This window comes from Strigops habroptila, chromosome 4 (assembly GCF_004027225.2).
Source record: "Strigops habroptila isolate Jane chromosome 4, bStrHab1.2.pri, whole genome shotgun sequence".
NCBI lineage: Eukaryota > Metazoa > Chordata > Aves > Psittaciformes > Psittacidae > Strigops > Strigops habroptila.
Window position 1 is genome coordinate 77,536,280 of NC_046358.1, and position 20,152 is coordinate 77,556,431.

The following is a 20,152-nucleotide window of genomic DNA, read 5'->3' on the forward strand; positions in this document are numbered from 1 at the left end:
GGTACCTGTTGGGGTAGATAAGGGGAATTTAAAAGATTGCTTTTTTATGTGCAGGTCATAACAGTAACTAAAGTTTGACAGTCTCAGGATTGCACTGAGATATTACCAACAGCTGTAGAGCCACAGCTAACCTGCCTGTAACTGGAGGAGTTTGGGTTTTCTGTCATTCCCAGTCTCAAGGGGTAGCAGTAGTAACCATCAGTCCTAGTGTCTCGTTGTTCCAATTTCCTCTATCAAATCGGAGCGTTGCCTGCTGGGATTTGCCACACTGTTAATCAAAGCGACTGTGTGGTGCTTGCTTGAACTCACCTAAATACTTCAGTATTAGAAAACTGTAATTGTAATTTTTCTTGGAATAGATTTTCTTTAATACAATGAAATTGCGTCAGAAAAAGATGAATTCATAGGCTCATGAGAAGTCCACTATTAATACACTGACAGATGTCTGTCCAGGTATGCTGTTCAACATGTATTAATCATGACACCCTTTAAACTGAAAGAGGATAGATTTGGATTAAATATTAGGAAGAAATTCTTCCCTGTGAGGGTGGTGAGGCACTGGCACAGGTTGCCCAGAGGGCCTGTGGCTGCCCCATCACTGGCAGTGTTCAAGGCCAGGTTGGACACAGGGGCTTGGAGCAACCTGCTCTAGTGGAAGGTGTCCCTGCCCATGACAGGGGGTTGGAACTGGATGAGCTTTAAGGTCCCTTCCAACCTAAACCAGGCTGTGGTTCTATGACTATTGCCTTTTTGTCTCCAGCTCTGAATAGGTGCTTTAATTGAATTGAACCTGTAATTATGTTCAGAATGTTTTAACTGATTCTCCTGGATGCACAGTTTGTACCTCTGGTGAGCCTATTAAGAGCCCACCCTAGAAAGGAAGATGATAGGAAAATGCTAGATTTTACAGAGATATGCTTTTCTTTTTTTCAGTCTGAGCCACAGGACGCTGCATGCTGCCAACATAAAATAATAAATTCTCATCAGTCATGCTTTCTGTCATAGGGAGTGCTTGGACTAAATTGAGATTAAATACATGCTCTGTTATCACTCTTCTGGATTTTTGAGATACAGGTATTATTTTAATTGCACATATTTCCTCCCTGTTGAGATGCTGCTTTTGCCTGTCAAAGAACAGCATGATTTTTTAATTGCTGGTCACAGCATTCAGCAGGTGGGTGGAGATGATGTAACCTTCTGGTAATGTGTTGAGCAGCATTTTTATTTTAAAAGCCATGAAATCCTTGCCTCGCTTCACAAGTAACATGCTGAGTGAATAAAGTAATTCAGCTGATTCTGTGTGACTAATTTCACTGGGATATTGTCAAACATAAAACTTCATAAAAATGAATAGTCTTTGCCCCCAAATCAACTGACACAGATCTTTATTTTGTTTAGCAAATGCAGATTTTAATTCTGAACCATACACTGCTTCATTTACTTCTAGGTATTTGTTGTGTTGTTCAAATAAAACTAAGAGATTGCAAAAGGAATTTCTTCTTCTACTTCAGAAAATGTTACTTTTTCCTGAATGTTCTCTAAATATGACAGGCTTCAGCTACACTTCGAAAAAGCATGGTAGGAAATATCTCATCAGTGATTTCTAATGATGGTCTAGTTTTCTCAGTAGCATTGGATAACAGTTTCTAGTATTACTTCTTAGATCAAAGAATATAAAGTACTTAAATGGGGCCTACAAAAAAGCTGGTGGGGGACTTTTTACAAGGGCATGTAGTGACAGGACAAGGGGGAATGGCTTTAAACTGAAAGAGGGTAGATTTAGATTAGATATTAGGAAAAAATTCTTTACTGTTAGGGTGGTGAGACACTGGCACAGGTTGCCCGGAGAAGCTGTGTCTGCCCCATCCCTGGCAGTGTTCAAGGCCAGGTTGGACAGGACTTCGAGCAACCTGGTCTAGAGAAGTAAGAACCTGAAGAGGTTTTCTCAATTACAGCTTTTGAGACTTCTTGGCTCTCAATTTTCTGGTGAGACTGGAATATGCTGTCTCTGATATGATGTCTTTGTTATCTTTTTAAATACTGTTTTCCTTGAAGGCAGCAAAGTAGCTTTGGGAGAAAGTGATGAGATACAGTTTGCCTTACTGGTAATACTAAATGTTGCTTTATTTGAACAAAATTATGACTTTTACCTGGAATTTCCACAGCTGGAAACTTCTCCCATTCACCGAGCTGGTTCTTGTTCCTCTCTTCATCCCAGCCAATAGCTTTTCCAGAGAGGGCATCTCTGTCTCTGCAAGCTTTTCAGACTAGCATTTCATATCAGTTTGTCAGCTCTTCAAGTCTGTCTAGCCCATGACCTGTTTTTGAAGGCGTCTAGTAGCATCTACCAAGAGAACATACAGGAAACAGTAATGTAGAATGATGCTTCCTAGCTTTCAGCTGCAGGTGGTCTAAATACATCCTTCAGCAAAGGTTGCACATGGTCTACAGTGTTTAATAAAAGTAGATGGACCGATCCTTGGAAATTTATTTTTTAAATCAATTTTTGCTTTCTGCGCTTTGTAACTTCACATGACAGTGAGTTCTATGGTTTTATGGTACTTGTAAATCTATTACTTAGAGATTTATTTCTGTATGCTGTTTAAATATTAGGTGAGTGTTTCAGTGCAAGCAGCTGCTAGTGGTACTGTGATAAATTGAGTCATTGGTTAATTTTCTTCATGCTGTTTATGAGACGATGGAGTTAATAAGTTCCTGGAGAATTCATGTCAGTATAGTCATTTCTAATAAGGAAACGGTTCCATGCCTTAGGACCTTTTTAATTTTCTGTTTATTATTTTGGAAATGGGGAGATCAGGACTGTATTCCAGGTATAAATGCACAACAGCTATATAAATGATACAGTGACACCTCAGTTTTCCATTACTGTCCTAACGATTCTTATAATTGCCTTGCCTTCTTGACAGCTGTTCAGGATGTAGTTTTCAAGGAACCGTCTATAATGACTCCAGAATGTAAATAGCCTATTTAGAGCTTAACTTTCTATAGTTACTGCAAGGGCTGCTTCTTTCCCTGCATGCCTTACTAATATTAGGTTTCATCTGCTGTTTTATTGCTCAGAATCATGAGATCCATCTGCGATTCTTTGCAGTCACGTTCCAGACTAGTCTGCAAACATTGTTCCGTCCCAGCTCATCGTAAGGACGTTTCCCTGAGAAACCTTGAGGACGTGGTAGTCATTTCACTCCACTGTGAAAACTTCTTATTCCTGCTCCTTTCCCCCTCTACGTCATCCTTCATTAAGTTATGAATCCTCAGGAGGACTTTCCTCCCTATCTTTTGTCAGCTTAGTTGTTTTAAAAGCCTTTTGTATGAGGGACATTGTTAAATGTTTTTTAAAAATCTAAGTATTTGCATTGGCTGGGTCACTTTTAAACACAAACTTGTGGGTTCTTTGGAATGATTTCTCTCTCCAAAAACCATATTGACGCTGCAGTGTTGTATCATGTTTTTCCATGTATCTGCTCATTTAATATAATCTTTTTTCACTTCATAATAACCAGGAGAAACTAGGGTAATCAACTATAGCATTTATTATGTCAAAGTTTACAGTATTACTAATGGACTGCTGACAGTATGTTACCTCACAGTCTTTAGGGATTACATGGAATTTAGAGAGTCAGGCTGAAACCTGTGGGTGTTTGGGTTTGTTGGGTTTATTTTCTTTTTTGGGGGTGCTGGTGTGTGTTGTGTTTACTGATAACAGCTTAAGAATAAAATATCTTGTATCCACTGTTCTTGCTCATAATGCATGATCTCCCTGTACAAATCTCCTCCACTTAACGCCTCTGTATGCCTTTCTCTGGAAGTACTAAGGCCTTGCTAACAATCTATAATCAAGCTATTCCAAAAACTAGCATTAGCAAGCTTCATCCACATAATTACCTTTTTATCTGCAGCTAATTCGTAGTATGAATTGTATGAAATAGTATGATTTAACATAGTGCATTCCAGTTCACCATGCAGCAGCCATTAATTTTCTAATTTCATCTTTGTTACTTCAAGTAATTTTATGTAGTTTCTGGATTGGAAGGGGTATGTAGAGAATTGTAAGATGGAGAATGTTCAATAGCTCAAGGGGAAAAACACATTTCAACAACGTGGCAAAACTCTCACAGTGACCTCACCAATGTGAGGAGAAGGAGTTCCAAATGTTTGCAATGCTTGGTTGTCAAAACAGTAATGCATTATTTCATTAAGCAGGAAAAAAAAAAAAGAGGCAAGAAAACCCCCCTACACTTGCCTTCCCATTAGTTTTTTGCACTGGAGTATAAGGCTTCATTATATTTCCAACATCTGTCATACATGGAAGCAAAATCTTCAGAGTATTAAAACAGGCTTGACAGTGTTGTAGGGCATGAAGGTGATGTGGCATTCAGAAAGAAGATTGCATATGGGCCCTGATTTTGTCCTCTGGGTGGACGTAGCCTTGTGTAATTTTATCCATGACTAAAAATAGTTTGTGTAGGTATGTCAGACTCACTCCCTTTTGCTGTTTGAAGGTGGACTTAAGGAGCTTAATTGTTTTCCCCATTATTAATGGCTTTGTTCCTCCGTGTTTTTTTGCCTGACTCCCATAGATGCAGCAAATACAATGCAAGTTAAATTTTTATTTGTAGGGAGTGATATGTAGAGGTACACATATTTGTGTGTACATATAATTAAATGTGTGTGTACATGCACCATCATGAATATTGACAACAGCAAAACATTCAACACCAATTTCACTTGCTTTTTCATAGGGGCCAGTATTACTGGAAGTGCTGACTTGGATATACAAGACACTTAGTTTTTGTAGCCTGAAGGTCAATATGTATGCTCGGGGGAAAGATTTACAGGATTATGGACAACTAAAATGAAGGAGCTGCTGTGAAAGGATAAATTTAGCGGAGCATGAAGTATGTCATGTTCGGAGCACTGCACAAGATATTAACAGCAGTCTGGGAAGACTTTATCATGATGATTTGTTGTAATGTGCAAGCTGCTGTCCCTTTATCCAGCTTAACAGTGGCTCCCTTTAGAACTACTGTCGTACTTTAGGCAGGTAAGAGAACAGCTTCCCTTACCAGAAGAAGCCTTCTTGTATATATGTTTTGGTTTTGGTTTTGTTTTTTAATCAAGAATGTAACATCATTGTGGGTTTAGGTACTTTTCGTGTGGCTCCTTATACCAGGAAAAGCAAGTGTGTGGTTTTCTCTTGAAACATCTCTGCAGCAATAGCTTTATAAATTGTCTGTTAAAAGACATAGAGAAAGCACCGTTGCATAATCTCATAATTAGTGTAATTAAGAATTAAATACCAACACTCATTTTATTCTTATTAAGAAAAGAGCATGTCTGTGACATTCTATTTAGTGAATTTTTCCTCCAGACTCAGAGCATGTAATGCGTACTCTGACACCTCTCTACAAGGGAACAGGGTGGTAGTGTTTGGAGGACAGTTTTCTGCTAAGTCTCTAGTAAAACCTTTGCATTAATGTGAATTTATTTTTGCTTCTTACAAAGCACATACACCTTGGATAAATATGCTTTTAGTGTTCCAGTGTAAAAACCATTTTGTGGTTAGCACAGGTTGGCTGAACTCATAGCAAAATGAACATATTCTCCTTTGCCAGTACTTCTGATGTACCAAAGTAAAATAACCTTTTCTTTAATAGAAAATGCAACCAACTGCTTTTATGCTCTATTGCTTTTTTGGCTCGCTTTACTCTGTTGTGTGGGGCAGGAGGAATGAGGCAAGAAGAATCAAAAGTGTGGGGGCAAGAGTCTCCCCGTTGTGCTGGGACAGCAACAGTATGTGGGGGCTGCAGGGTGACCTGCAAACACAACCACGTGGCAGTGGCGAGAGGACAGCAGCCACGAGGAGTCATGGTGGGGAGGCAGCAGCTCTGTGACTGTTGTGGTCAGGAAGGATCAAGGTGGAAGCACAGAGGAGCTTGTCGCAGCGAGGGCAGGGCCTGGGGAGCTTTCTGTGGTGGGGATGGCTCTCTCCTCATTCTCAGCAGCAGCCACTTGCAGAGCTGGGCCTGCTGCTCTGACTAGCAGGTCTAACGAGGGAGTTCATGTCTCTGAAGGTGCTCAACCAGATGAGAAGGCAGCTCTCATTTGCAGCGACTGCAGGAGGTCAAGGAAGAGTAAATTGAATCAAATTGCGGTAATTCATGGTGAAGATATAGGGTTTGGTTTTGTGCTGTGGCTAAAGTTCAGAGGAGAATGTCTAGGCCTGTGATTGCTGGGAGAGCAGGTGAGGTACTTTTACTTCTCTTTCATTATGGAGGCTGATTGCTGCACAGACTGTTCTTGTCCCGCTGTGAAATAACTTCAGAAGGCAGGAGTGTTCTCTGCACAGATGTGGGTACTTTGGAATGCAGACTGTTTTCTGAGACACATTTTTTCATTTGTCTGGTCACATGTTTTTATTATAAAGTGATGTGGGGCATGTGCTTTTTTTTTTTCTGCTGAGACAACTGTGGAAGTGACAGCAATTCATTTACTTGTGCTAGAGTGAGCATCAGCTGCTGCTTTCCTTCCTCTAATAAAGCTCAGCAAGATTACTTGCCTTCCTTCGAAATAAAAAGTCATTCTTTCACCTCAAATGTGGAGAATAAAAGGAAGTATGATGTTTGACTGAAGGGGTCTGTGTTCTAAGCACTGAAAAGTTAAGAAGGGCTTGAGCACTCATGTGCTGAAAAGAAATAAGAGTCAGAAGAATTTACAGGTTTTCCAAAGCACATGTTTCCCTGGTATTCCTCATAAGCTTAAATTAGATATCAGTTGGTACTATATTTAGCAAATTTGCTTGGAGTCCCATGTGCTCAAATGATTTTTTCCAGAGCAAGCTGCACTCCTGGAAGTGCCCGTGCATGCCGGGCAGTGGTATCTCCATCTCACCCACAGAACACCTCTTGGCTTTCACCAAGAATTCTTTTTTTCTCTTTGCTAAAATTTGGTTTCATGGCTTCAGTCTCTGTGTTTAAAGTAAAGATGCAGCATTAATTCTGAAGGATGCTTTGAAGTAGATGGCTAAACAGCTTGAATGAGATTTGGGTGCTTGGATATTTTGAAATGTGGCCAAGAAAGTGCAAAGGAATGTTGCTGACGGAACTTTTTTTTTCTGAGAGCTCTCAGCATATATAGGAGGTCTAGGGTAAGAGGGAAAATATTGGTTTTAATTTATTAATATTAACTTAATAAACTGAGGAATAAATGTTCTCGTGTTTGAGGCTTTTTGTAGAATTAGAGACATAATAGAGAGTTATGAAAAACATCTTCAGAGCTATTTTGCCAAGGCCATAATGGTGAATGGTTTCTGTAATTCCTCTATCGTGATTCTTAGAATCATGTTATCCAGCAATACCTTGGGTTCTGGTACTATATCAGTATTTTACTTTTAATGACTGCAAATACTTACAGAAATGAAGGCACCCATACTTCCTTATAACTTTAACAGCCTCTTGTGAATGAATTTGTGAACAAGATAGCAAGATCTTCCCCCCACCCCGCTTTGGGTTCCCCATTCTTCTGGCATAAGCATTATTTAGATAAGTCAGTTTTGAATTATGTGCTTTTCTTGTTAATTATATTTGCAATATATTTGAAACAGTGATGTCCTCTTGCTAAGCAAAGGAGCATTATAACTTCACAAGACTCGAGTGATGTGGGAACTTCTTTTGAAAAACCAGCATCACTTAAATTGCAACTGATATTGATTGCTGAGTCTCCAGTTTCTTTGCGGTTAAGCATAGGTTCGTTTTCTGTGATCTATTTCAAACAAACTTGAAGCAATCATTGGATCAGGGGCACGACTGTGCCATCACAGCTGGAGTAATAATACAGCAACTGTATTTTTATTTTGTAGCTGATGCTTTTTTCAAAGCTGCAGTGAGCCTTGTTCCTGAAGTGCCAAAAATGATCAATGTCGATGGAAAGATGCGACCCTCTGATACCTTCCTCCTGGAATTCCTTTGTAATTTTTTCTCCACGTTATTAGTTGTTCCGGTAAGTTGTGTGTTTATGAATAGCACATAGGCTATTTTGACTTTCCTGTTTGAAAATTTAGAGTACACTGGGCTTTTGGAAGTGGGCGATGCAGTGCTTAGTTTCCCATGAGCAAGCTGAACCCAGTTGCTTATTGGCTGCAAAATCACCCCAGTGCAAAATGGGGAGGCATAATAACTGGAGCTGGAGAACAGCATTGCCTCTCTCAGGAGCACCTTGCACTTACTTGTGTAAGCATAATTTACTGGTTTAATAGATCCTTGCAGAAAAGTGGTATTTTAGCTAAGCACTCATAAAATCTAATACCTGAGGAGGGGAAAAATATACAGCTCTAGTTTCTATTAGTTTCAGTTACTTTGTTATAGGTTGCCTAATCTTTTGAGTGGGAAAAAAAAAAACCAAACCAGAAGATGTGTTTTGGCATAATTTTCCTCTTCTGATGAATATTTCACAAAATACTACCATTCTACACCCTTCCAATTTTTAGCCAATTGTCAAGTTTAGACATATAGATGTAATTTTCCTTCCTGCATTTTCAGCTGTAGCTAAAAGATGAGGAAAAACTGTAAATTAATCTGGAAGATCTGAGATAAAACTTATATAGCCGAGATATTTTGTTGACCTTCCTCTGAAGGAAAGCTATATCAGAACTTGATGCTGCTCAGAGAAATGGCTAGGATCAGGCTATTGAGGGAGGAATTTGCCTCTTGGATTCAGTAATGAGGAACTGGCAATGAGATACCAGGATTCAGAAATCCGCTTCCACAATTTTTTTCTCTTACTTACTTTACAGGATAGATGATCAGAAGGAAGTGTCCCCAGTGGACTATGATTTGTCCTATGTATGTTGGTGTCATTGCGCCACCAGCTTGAAATAAGCTGGGCACAGTATTAAAACTACTTGCAAAACCTCGTAGCTTATGTAAATCAGATGTCTTTATATTCCTTTCATATTAAAAGATTGTTGATTGTCTGTAGCTTTGACTTCCCAGTGTAGGTGGTTTCTTCTGAAACTCATAATTATATGAGTAATATACTTGTTTTTATAGCTTACTGACATTATTTAAATTAAAAAGTCTACCCAGTGTGTTTAATTTTAGAGGCTTAGCTGTTAAGAACCTGACAATTAAATTTCGTACTACTCCCCCGTGACTAGAAAACAAAGCATTTCAAAGTTTCTCTGTGGAGGCTGTCTTAGATCAAGTTTATGATTATGGGTCAAATGGGCATTTTAGAAGGAAACTGGAACAATTTTTTAAAAGGATTTGCAGGAAGCACTTCCTTAAGAAAAGTAATTGTCAGCTTTAATTATATTGTGGTTTTTGCTTTTATAGAGGTAATATTATGACTAACCCCCTGAATTACTGCAAATAATCCAGTTTTTGTTTTGGGGTGGTTGTGGTGTTGTTTTCGACTTACCTTGATTTTTCTTTTCTATAGGACCATCCAGAACAAGGAGTGTTGTTTCTCGTGCGAGGATTACTAAATGTCATCCAGGATTACACTTGGGAGGATAACAGTGATGACAAAGTCAGGATTTATACTAATGTTTTGCATCTGCTGTCTGCGATGACGCAGGAAGCATATATCTACCATGTAGATAAAGGTAATACATAAGGGTGGCTCTGTATCCTTGTGTTCCACCATGCAATTTGTAGTATTGTTATCACCGTACCTAGTTAATGAAAATCAGTGGTAGTCAGTCTTACAGGATGGATTATTTTCCTATACAGGTCCAGATATTGTAACTTAAAATAATCCCAGGAGGTGGCTCCCAAACAGATGTACAGTCTGTCCTTTAAAGTGAATCTGCACAGAGTGGTTCATGTAGTTTATTCCTGGTGGTGCTGGTGCAAATACTTAGAAGTATGAATTTTTCAAGTAAATATTAGAACTTTATATGTATGGAGGGTTTTCTTTTAGCCTAAAGTATCAACTTGACTTAAAGTGTCAACTTGACTTACACTTATTGTTGGTGTTCACATATATATATGAATATTATCTATGTATATTATATATGTATATTATATATGTATATTATATTGTATATAATATATATTCATATTATATATGAATATAATTCATATATATAAAAAAAATTCACATTTATTAACAACTTCAGTTTAGCATGCAATGCCTACTCTTCATTATTTAAAGGATGTATTTGCTGCTTTGAGTGCAGGCTTTTAGTTTTGGCAATTGTGATGGTAACTTACAAAAGTCTTCAGAACAGCTAGGAAAAAAAAAAGTAAAGATTTTGCATTTTATAAAATTGCTGTAGTCTTTTTGTAATAATATTTTGATATGCTCTAAAATTTGAGTGATTGCCTTCTGATCATAGAGAGGTTACTAAATTAAGGTAGAGTGTTAATCAGGCCTTTTAAAGCATACCGACAAGATTAGCTAGTCTGAGAGGCCAGGCTAGTTTGGCTTTTTCTTCTAGTTGCACAGGGCTTTCACAAAGAGGCAGGCTGGAATACATTCTGCAGTTTTTCTGGTGAATAGTCCATCAGAGTTACCAACCATGACAAAATACCTCTTGCAGGTAGTAGCACAGAAAATAGCTTTCAGTTGAACAGCTAATTTATAGTAAATCTGCTCTTCAGGTTCTGTAAGGAAATGTGGTTTAGCTGCCTTTTTTTTCACTTTGTGTTTTCTATGACCAAAATGGCTTCATAATCCCAAGATGAGAAATCTGAATTAATTACAGTTCAATGGAAAGAAGAATGGAAATATAAATTACTAATTTTTCCCCTGTAGTTGGATGGTCTTTTTTTTTCCTATGTGGACCATGTACCTCAGCTTCATAAAATGAAGTTTACTTGGGAACAGGGGGTCACCCTTTGTCTTGAGTGCTCTCTGATTTACCCAGAATACACTTAAACCGCTTAAACTTGCACATTTTTTGTAACCAACTTCTTGCTAAAACATCATAAATAAATTAGGTCAAAACACATGTTTAAAATCACAGCTCTAAAAACTTGGAGCTTTCTCCTCCCTACCCCCCCCCAAATAAAAAAATCCTTCAAGGTCTTTGAAATTGAAAATACGCTTCCTGAATTTCTCTCCCTAACTTTGAGGTAGTCAAGACTTTAGCCAAAACAGTTTCCTTTGAAAATCTTCTTGTTTTCAGTAAGTAAACTGTTTGGCCCAGCCCTGAATGCTGCTACTGAAGATGATAACCATACTCTTCTAAACTAAGAGGAGCAGGGAGTCTGTCTCTGTGGGAAAAGTGAAAATTAACACTATATGTTGCTTTGCATTTAAGTCTAGCAGATGTTTTTGAACCTGGCTGCATCCAGGAATACAGGACTGGCCTTAACCTAGAAGATTCTTTTCAGTGTTTTGTTCCTTAAATCAGGACATAGTACGTAGGCAAGTGATAGGCCCTTAAATGAGATTGTTCTGTTTGTTTCATGGAGAAGGGGGTGCATTTTATAACTTCCCAATCTGGTCTTCTATAAATAGCTGGTGTTTTGGGTAGCAAATGAATGCATAACTCTTTAGCCAAACCTAAGCTTGAATTCATCTTTGCAGTTGATTCTAATGATACCCTGTACGGTGGAGACTCCAAGTTCCTGACTGAAATTAATAAGCTGTGTGAAACAGTGATAGCACAGATCCTGGATCATCTGAAAACCCTTGGAAAAGAGGAGGTATGTTCTTACTCAGCTCGATTCAGTACAAAACCAAAATTACTTTGGAGTTGAATAACTGGACTAACTTCTTGACCAGGCATTTGTCATTTACAAAGCTCCAGGAACCTTGCAACAAGAGGAAATTGGGTAGTTTTACTTGTTAAAAGGTGAGTCAGTCACATAGGCAGGCTTGTGGTGGAGAGACCTAATGATGTGAAAGAGATCATGTAACAATTAAAATACATTTTTAATATGCAGGCTAAAGTTAGCTGCTTAGCTGTATGGTGCACATGGATAGTACAACAAACCAACAAACAGTAGAAGCTACTCTGTGGTATCGACTATGTACGTGCAGTACCTAGAATGATTGCAGAGCAGCATAGTGAGGTTAGAGTTAGTTTTAAATTAACCAGCTTGAGCCCTGGTGTAGTCTGGTTATGGAAACATGATGCTCTGTGAGGTTAAGAGTTAGCTTTAAATTAACTGGCTTGAGTCCTGATGTAGTTTGGTTATGGAAATATGATGCTCAGTCTGGGATAACTTTTTTTATTATTAGAGTCTTTCTGACTATAATGAGCTGGATGATGCTGGTATTGCAATTATTGGCCTAAGAGAATTGGAGACAATGCCACAGTTACTCTTTTGACTGCCATATAGTTATGCCTAAAATCTGCTCTGTATCTGTCCTTCCTGTTGTTTCCTTATGGCTGTCAAATTTCTCTCTCTGTAAATAAACTGTATTTTCTTGCCAGCTAACTTAACAGTAGCCTGAAATGTCCAATTTTATAATGGGCAAAGTAAGAATTCACAATTAGTCTGTTACTGGGTGAAATGCAATGGAAACCACTTGGTTTGACTAGTAAAAGTTTTGGGTTCCAGACACTAGGTGAAGTCCGGAGAGGGGTGCAGAGGGAGGGGAAGGGTGTTTTGGCTTTACCCTGTTTTTAGTGCAGGGTTATATTTGTTAAATATTGAATACAGAAAACTCTAGGCAGTTTATTGGATTTCTTGATTGGAGTTCAGAGGCTCTGAGGGATCAAATACAAGGTAATGGATTGTGAAGGGCAGGTGAGTGATGTTTTCAGTATTACTGAAATAATGAGAACTTACTGTTTCTGAGATTGAACCCCTCCACAACTTCCTAAACACCCCTTACTAAACTGCTCTATATTGATAGAAATCCTGAGGCTTGTAGACTGAAATGAGAGGGCAGGGGATGATTAATTTGATGTAATTTTTTAGGTAGCCTGTTTGCACAGTAGCCTGTAGTGTTTGCCAATACAGAATATGTTGAGTGATACACATTTGGAGGACACTGTGCTAAGTTTAGCCTTTTCCCTACTTTTGCTATCCTATTTATCCCTCCTTGAGCAATAGTAGAGATGTGAGATGAATAAAGTCTTTGCTCAAATGCCCCTACATCATTGTACACATCACCACAGTGAACAGCAGTTCTTTTTCAGAACAGGAACAGCAGAAAACAACCATTCTTGCACAGCTTAGAATATCCAGGCAGACATTGGGAAGAGATTTTTAAGAGTTTTCAGGACTGTGGCTTGTATATTAAGGATTTTTTGCATCTGACTCCTATATGGAGTGTGTATGTGGGAATGTTTGTAGAGCTTGAAATCTGTGGTTTCTGAAAGGCTTTTTCTTTTTTTCTTTCAAGCTTAGTACTTTGAGTAACAAGATCCTGTGTTATTTCACTGAAGCAGTTGTTGCACAGAAAACTGGATTTAAAGCTAAGCAGCATGGATGTAGGTCCTTGCCCTGCTTTTGCCTCTGTGGCCTTGGATTTACTCCACTGTCCGTACTTATTTACAAAGGGGGAGCATTTATTTTGCTTTGTTGAGTAAAAGTCCTTGAGAGATTGAGATAAAAGTTGGTTTGTAAGAATGAATAGTTTTTTGGGGAAGCTGTTGTTGCTGAGGAAATAGAGGTGACGAGAATATTGTCAGAGACCTCCATTTGTGCTAAAGTAGACCCAATCATAAAATCACTGTGGTATTTGGATTGCTTCAGTGTCAGTGACCTTTTATTATTCATCTTCTTGGCTGCTCATTTAAATGAACAAGCCTCTGATGATTCTGCATTTTTTTATTGGTTCATTTCCTTTAAAAGCTATAAAGGAAAATAAATTTTACTCACAATAAAATGCTTTCACCAAAAGGGCAATTTGGAAGAGAACAGTGCATCTTATGTTAACACAGCATGGTCTTTTCACAGTATTGGAGAATGCTTCAATTATGTGACAGTGTTGGAATGGGTATTTTCTGTTCTGGATAGTTCTGCAAACTTCAAGCTGTTTCTGGTCACACGAGCATGTGTCAGTGAATCCTCTCTGCCTTTGGGTGGGTAGAAGACTGATCTTATGCTCCACGTTTCTTAGGAGTGTAAATACCTTGCCTCTTGCTACTCAGTGATAAATGTCCAGATGGAGTATGTTTTATTCAAACGCAAGTTTTGATCCAAAACATTCGGAACATGTTGTTGTGTCCTTGACAGTGTCATGTTAGGATGGCAGTCTTCCCATGTGCCATATGATAGATACTGGACTTTTTATAGTAAGTATCAGAAAAGGAGCAGTAGAAAGCAATCCCTGGATATGCTCTTGAGGCTTCTGCTTTCAACACGTCTGATTGTTAATTTTATATAAACTGATAAAAACTTCAGTTGATTTCATGTGTTTGAATACTGAACTGGAAGCAGAGTTGGACGTAGTTCTCTGTTAGTGTGTGGGTGTGTTTTCAATTGTGGAGAGATTGCTCATCCTCAAGAATTTTGTGTCCTTGGCCAAGATTTTCTAAGGTGGTTAAACATTATATTCTGCTCTGGGAGGAGAAGGACAAGAGAATTTACCTGCTGCAGTTTCCAGAAGACCTTGCAGGTGGTGGAGGTGGCTGGTTTGGAACCCTGCAGCTTGCCTGCTGATGGGTCAGCAGGAGGATAGGTGCATTGCAGTTAGGAACTGTGGCTGGTGAGTGCATGTCACCTCCACTTCTTTGCCTCAGAGTTGGAAAGTCCGAACTCCCAGATTAATCCTTTTATTACACACTGCCTCTGGCATGCTGGTGGAGTTTAAAGACTAGAGGGAGTTTAATTGGGAACATTGTTTCTGCATGTTTGCAACATACTTGGTAAATGGAGGAAACCAAAATACATAAATCAGGATTCTGCTAACAGCATACAGCAGGATTACTGAGTATGGTTTTGGAAAGTATGGTTTGGCCCTCCATGAACCACAAGTTCTACATGGAGTGCTTCGTTGTTGGATTAATTGTAGAGGGAAATAAAACTGATGTGAGCAGCACGATGAATATTGAAAGCTTTAAAAATACATCAAGGACTTTGAAACAGGGAAGAAGCTACCAATGTGCCAGTATAGAGCTAGGAGTAAAGTGTTTCAGCCTGCCTTAACTGGAGGTATATTACTGCACCTTGAGCCAGCAGAAGCTGTCGTTGAGACTGAGTACTCTAGAGGGAGGTTCAGGACTGCTGTTTCAAGGATTGTATCCAAGAGAAAGCGCTTTCTCTTCTGACCGTCTCAGTGTGATAGAGGAGTGGTGAAATAGGGTATACGTGTCCCCTTGTGTGGTGTATGAGCTCCCAGCTGCAGCTTGGTTCTTGGTGTTCTATCAGATCATTATTTCCTTTTATTATTAATGGGTCAGTATGAACTGCTGTTGGTGCTGGGTGCTTCGTTTACCCTGTGTTAGGACAGTTGTGTAATGAGAGAGTTGAGCACATGGTCTGCCCCATGCAGCTTGTGATCTTTTCCAGTGAACAAACAGATGTTAAAAGGTTCCCAAGGAGCTTCACCTGAGAGCTTTTATGGAAAGATAAGACTGCCTGTCACGGTTTGCTTTAGGAATATCTAGATTTGGATCACAAGGACATAACCACCAGCATCACAGTAGTGCTGGAATTAGTTTCAGGCTGGATAGTTCAGGTAACACCAGCAAACAGATGCTGTATCAGCATGGAGTCTCAGCCTAGACTGGTATATTTAGTACCTTGGAGGAGCCTTACGGGCCATGCTGAGCTCTGTGCTGCCACAGATGGGCTGTTAAGGAGTATCAGAGCCTGTTACATGGGAGCTGCAGCAGGCTGGATGCACCTTCAGAGGAGCAACATATCTGAATGCACAAATGCTTTTCTAACAGGAGGCTCAAGGCATCCTTCTGACATCGATGTCTGGCAAAAGTCACTGAAAGACAGGAATGAATATTCTAATTGCTAAGCAGAATTCTGTGAAATATGTTACACAGTCATTTGTATGGAAGATCCTATTTTTTTCTGTTGTCCTTATATGAAATTTGGACATTGCTGTGCACTTTGGTGGAGGGGCTCGGGCACAAGGGAGTCACATTCTGGGATGAGGTGGTTTGTTCTTTGTTTCACTGTCATCAGCATCATTCCAAAGATTATGGAAAATGTACTGCCTAGAAGGCTGGCAATTCCTTTTGATGTGGGAATTGCTAGCCCCATGATGTCTGTGGCTGCCAAATGGCTGAGCTGTTGCTTTCTCCTTGCTGCCTGTAAAGACATCCTGTGAGTTGGAGTGCCATCTTTCCACCTGAGTTATGTCAGCAGGCTTGGCAGCATCCTGGCACAGGTATCTCCCTTGGGTTGGAGGTCGGTGCCATGTTACACAAACATTCCTGTTCATCATCATGGGAAGCCTTTTCTCTGACTCTTGCTCATTTTCAGACGTGATGGGATTTACTGCATACCCGAGCCTGCCTCTCTCTTCTCTTTGCATTGTTTTACTGATGACCAGATGCCAAAATCCAGTTACACCTACCCCAATACAACGAGAGTTAGTGTGCATCTCATTCTTCCAGCTTTTTAATGTGTTTCGAGAACCTTTTTGAAGTGTGAACCTTTCTGAAGTACATACGTTTCAAATTAGTCAAAATATCATCCTTATTTTAAAGAATGGATTTTGTATTTGCAGTGGTACTGCCTGGAAAACCTTGCTGGTTGATATTCAGACCAGAGTACTGCTGCTCTTGCATTCTGCCCAATAATTTGACTGTCCCACTTCTTGTGAGGAAACCTCCAGGCAATTCCCAGGAACCTCTTTGAAGTTTGTATTCAGCAGAAGGCATACAGGCATTAGATGGTCAATGGGAAAAAAATATAGTTAGTAAAGGTTATTTTGTTGATCCAGGATACACGTTGGTGTGGCAGGATGCCTTGTGAATAATGTGGCAAAACATGGGCCAGGTGGCTGCACGCTCTGTCTGGTTTTCCCTGAATGATGTTAGTCCTGCAACAGAAACACTACAGTAGTATTTAAACGTAACTGCTTTCCCTTTTATTGTCTTTTTGAGTTGTATGTCTGCTTTTTGTGTTGCTACTACTGGACTAGACTGATCAATTGTATTTCTCTGTCTGGTATGTTTAACATTCCAAATGATGGTTGTAGTTTTAGCTTATGAATAGGTTTTGGAGCTTTTGGGATGGAAATTGCTAATGTAGCTAACTGTTACAGGAACAGCTGTCATCTCAGGAGCTTCATGCAGTTAGTAAATCAGCGTGGTGGCACCCTGTAAGCTTAGTGCAGGATTGTCTGTGCCCCAGAACTCCTCCACAGAGGCTGAAGGGCATGGTGCTTCCCCATGGTAGGTTACCATGAAGCAGGGGTCCTCCTTAAGGTCCCTCCTTGGCAAAGTAGCTGCAAATATGTTGGTATCACCAAAGTTTCAGTGAAAAAATAGCAGGGGAAAAAGCCATCTTTAGTAGAATAGACTGCTGGAAAAAGCCTGAAATTGCATCCATCTAGATTGATGATAGTGGTGTCTCTAAAAAATATATAGCTATGGTGACGTAAGTTGAAGGTTGGTTGGTGGGAGCGTGATTTCTGTGCAGTTGTAGGGAGCCTGGAGTTAAAACGTGTCAGAGCTACATGCTGTGCTGAAGAGGGGTGACATGTAGGAGTCTTGTGTAATTATTTTAGTTACAACAATTTAGGTTGATTCGTGATTATCACTAATTGTTATGTTTTGACATGAAAAACTATGCCCATTTTCTTTTGCCTGCAGTTATTGCTGTGTATCACGAAATGAGTGTCTGCCCCTTGCACTTCTAAAAGTTCAGAGAATCCGGTGAGGTTATGCTGGATATTTTGAGATGACTACCTGGTAATACAGGATTTTTATATATTTTTTTCCTTATTATAGACCCTAAAGCGGCAGAGCCAGCTGGCACTCCATTTCTTTAACACTATTCTAGCTCATGGGGATCTACGAAACAACAAACTAAACCAGCTTTCAGTCAATCTCTGGAATCTTGCTCAGAAGCATGGCTTTGCTGACACCAGTACAATGGTAAGGAAAAGGGGTAATGCAGAGAAACTGTAGTTCTTAAGTTCTTTTTGAACTCCTCATTTGAGAAAAGGTAACATTCCTTTGTCTGAATAAAGCCAATCGCTTTACAAGTTGCTCTCTTAAATAATAAATCAGCTTAAAAAAACCCAGTTATTTTTAAATGCTTCTTAAGGAATAAGCAGCTTGTCTTATTTCAAGTGGTCTCTATCTTTCTAGCACTTCTACATATATTTCACACATTAAGGAACCTGGAAATGTTGGGTGCTGTAACTGTTTTCAGTAACTATCTTTAAAAGTAGTACAGCATTTTTATTAGTGGAAGGAACTGCATAGCGTAAGCTTGGAAAGTGGGCGTTCCAGAGCCTTTAAGAAAGATATACATGAATAACCAGCTCTGGAGCAAGAAATGCAAGTGTTTATGAAGCCAGTGAAATTTAGAGAAAATCCTGAATGTCTATTTAAAACACCTTCACATAAATTAAATGATGGCCTATGAACTGAGAAAAGACAAAGACATTAAAAATCTCAAAATACCTTTATTTTCTTACCCAGGTGACAACACTAGAATACATCAAGAAGCGAAGCAAACAACCTGAAATGAGTCACTTCACAGACTTGGCCCTTCGGCTTCCTCTGCAGTCCAGGACCTGAGGAATGCCGCTTTCCCAAGGAGTCACCTGCACGAGGGAGTGTGTAGCCAAGGCCCAAAATCACTGATCTAGATTGTGACTGGAGGAGTTCAGTGTATTTTTATTTTGCTTAGTGTGACAGGTTTACTTGGACACAGGTAAAGGTAAAACTGTTCTGAGTGCAATAATTTAACCTGAATTTGTTTCCAGTTTTACCTCTACATTCTTGTTAAATGCTGATTTAAATTCAGTAAACGGTATTTTGAACCTCTGTGGTTGCAAAAGCCTTTAGAAATCTAAGTGTTGTCATTTTAGCAACAAAGAAAGAAGATAATGTGCACAGATCGATTCACAGCTTCCAGACTTCATCCCACATGCAGAATAGTCTTTCTCCTCTGTAGAAACCAGCATTTCAATATAATAATCCTTCTAAGTCATCTTTCTGCTTTGGGATGCTGCCAACATTGGTTTGGTCAGTTCCAGTAAAAGAGAAAAATGGCCAAGGTGTTACTGTTCTAATTTCTGCAATACATTTTCATGGACATGTTTATGCTTTCATTTTAGTTCAGTGTTGTTTTGTAAAATGGAAAGAATCTTTAAGTGCTGTCTGCAGAGAAAAATGGAAATGTATGCAAAGTACACTATCCCTGAATAAAACAATTTGCAGTTCATCTCTTTGTTCTTGGGGACTTTGTGTATACAAATTTATCACCTTACCCTTGTGGAATTAAGTTACATGTACTGCTATTACACCTAATAACATTTCACTCTCACCACTTCTGTCCCATGGTAAGGAACCATGTTGAGACCTTGCATCTATTTCTGGTTTTGCTTAGTGGTAAGTATTTTAATGAGCTAAATCCGTATATAGATATTAAGACACATTTCTGCACAAAGCCACTTTATTTTGTTAAGGCTAAACAAGTAATCAATTTTGCTAGAACCATATATTTAAGGAGTTAGCAAGCTGATAATAAATACCACCCAAATTCTTAAAGCATTCTTGCTGCATGTTTTTCATCTCCTCAGTGGTTATAGAAGCAAGGTACATCTAAAACATGTATTTTGTGTTAAGGTTGTAAAGAAATGAAGCAGGACTCTTTTGTCCTGGTACAGACTACGTCTGTAACCTAAGTAAAATTGCAGGAATACAAGAGAATTATGAAGTGGTATCAACTTGATACAGAACCTTTCCAACTGTTAGTACATGGCCACTTTGATTATACTGATGTTCCTTAAATAATTCTTTATAAAGTGCACATAAATACTGAAATAATATGTTATCATGTCCCACTTTAATTTAGCTTTCCTTCTTGCTGCAGCTGCACAAAACAACTCTCAACAGCATGTAGATGATTCTTCCTGTTGGGCTTGGAGACATAAACCACAAACTGGGAAAGTGGGATTAAACTCTGAGCTCTCTAAACCACCAAGTGGGTCACACTAAGCAGCTGTGGTATGGCAGAAATTGCCCTCTGGGGGCAAATGTACTTCTCTAAACCCAGTGTGGAGTTCCTCCAGATTCTGTAAAATA

General features: G+C 39.2%; 1 protein-coding gene across 3 annotated transcripts in view; it reads left to right on the forward strand.

The window, feature by feature from the left end:
- VPS35L (VPS35 endosomal protein sorting factor like) overlaps positions 1-19,289 on the forward strand; it is a 55,204-nt gene extending 35,915 nt beyond the window's left edge. For all 3 annotated transcript variants that reach the window (XM_030482630.1, XM_030482631.1, XM_030482632.1), the window contains 5 exons: positions 7,880-8,019; positions 9,460-9,625; positions 11,557-11,675; positions 17,843-17,989; positions 18,542-19,289. In XM_030482630.1, coding sequence (XP_030338490.1) covers positions 7,880-8,019; positions 9,460-9,625; positions 11,557-11,675; positions 17,843-17,989; positions 18,542-18,640 — 671 coding nt within the window. In that variant the 3' untranslated portion in view covers positions 18,641-19,289. The remainder of the gene's footprint in view (positions 1-7,879; positions 8,020-9,459; positions 9,626-11,556; positions 11,676-17,842; positions 17,990-18,541) is intronic.
- The last annotated feature ends 863 nt before the right edge of the window (positions 19,290-20,152 follow it).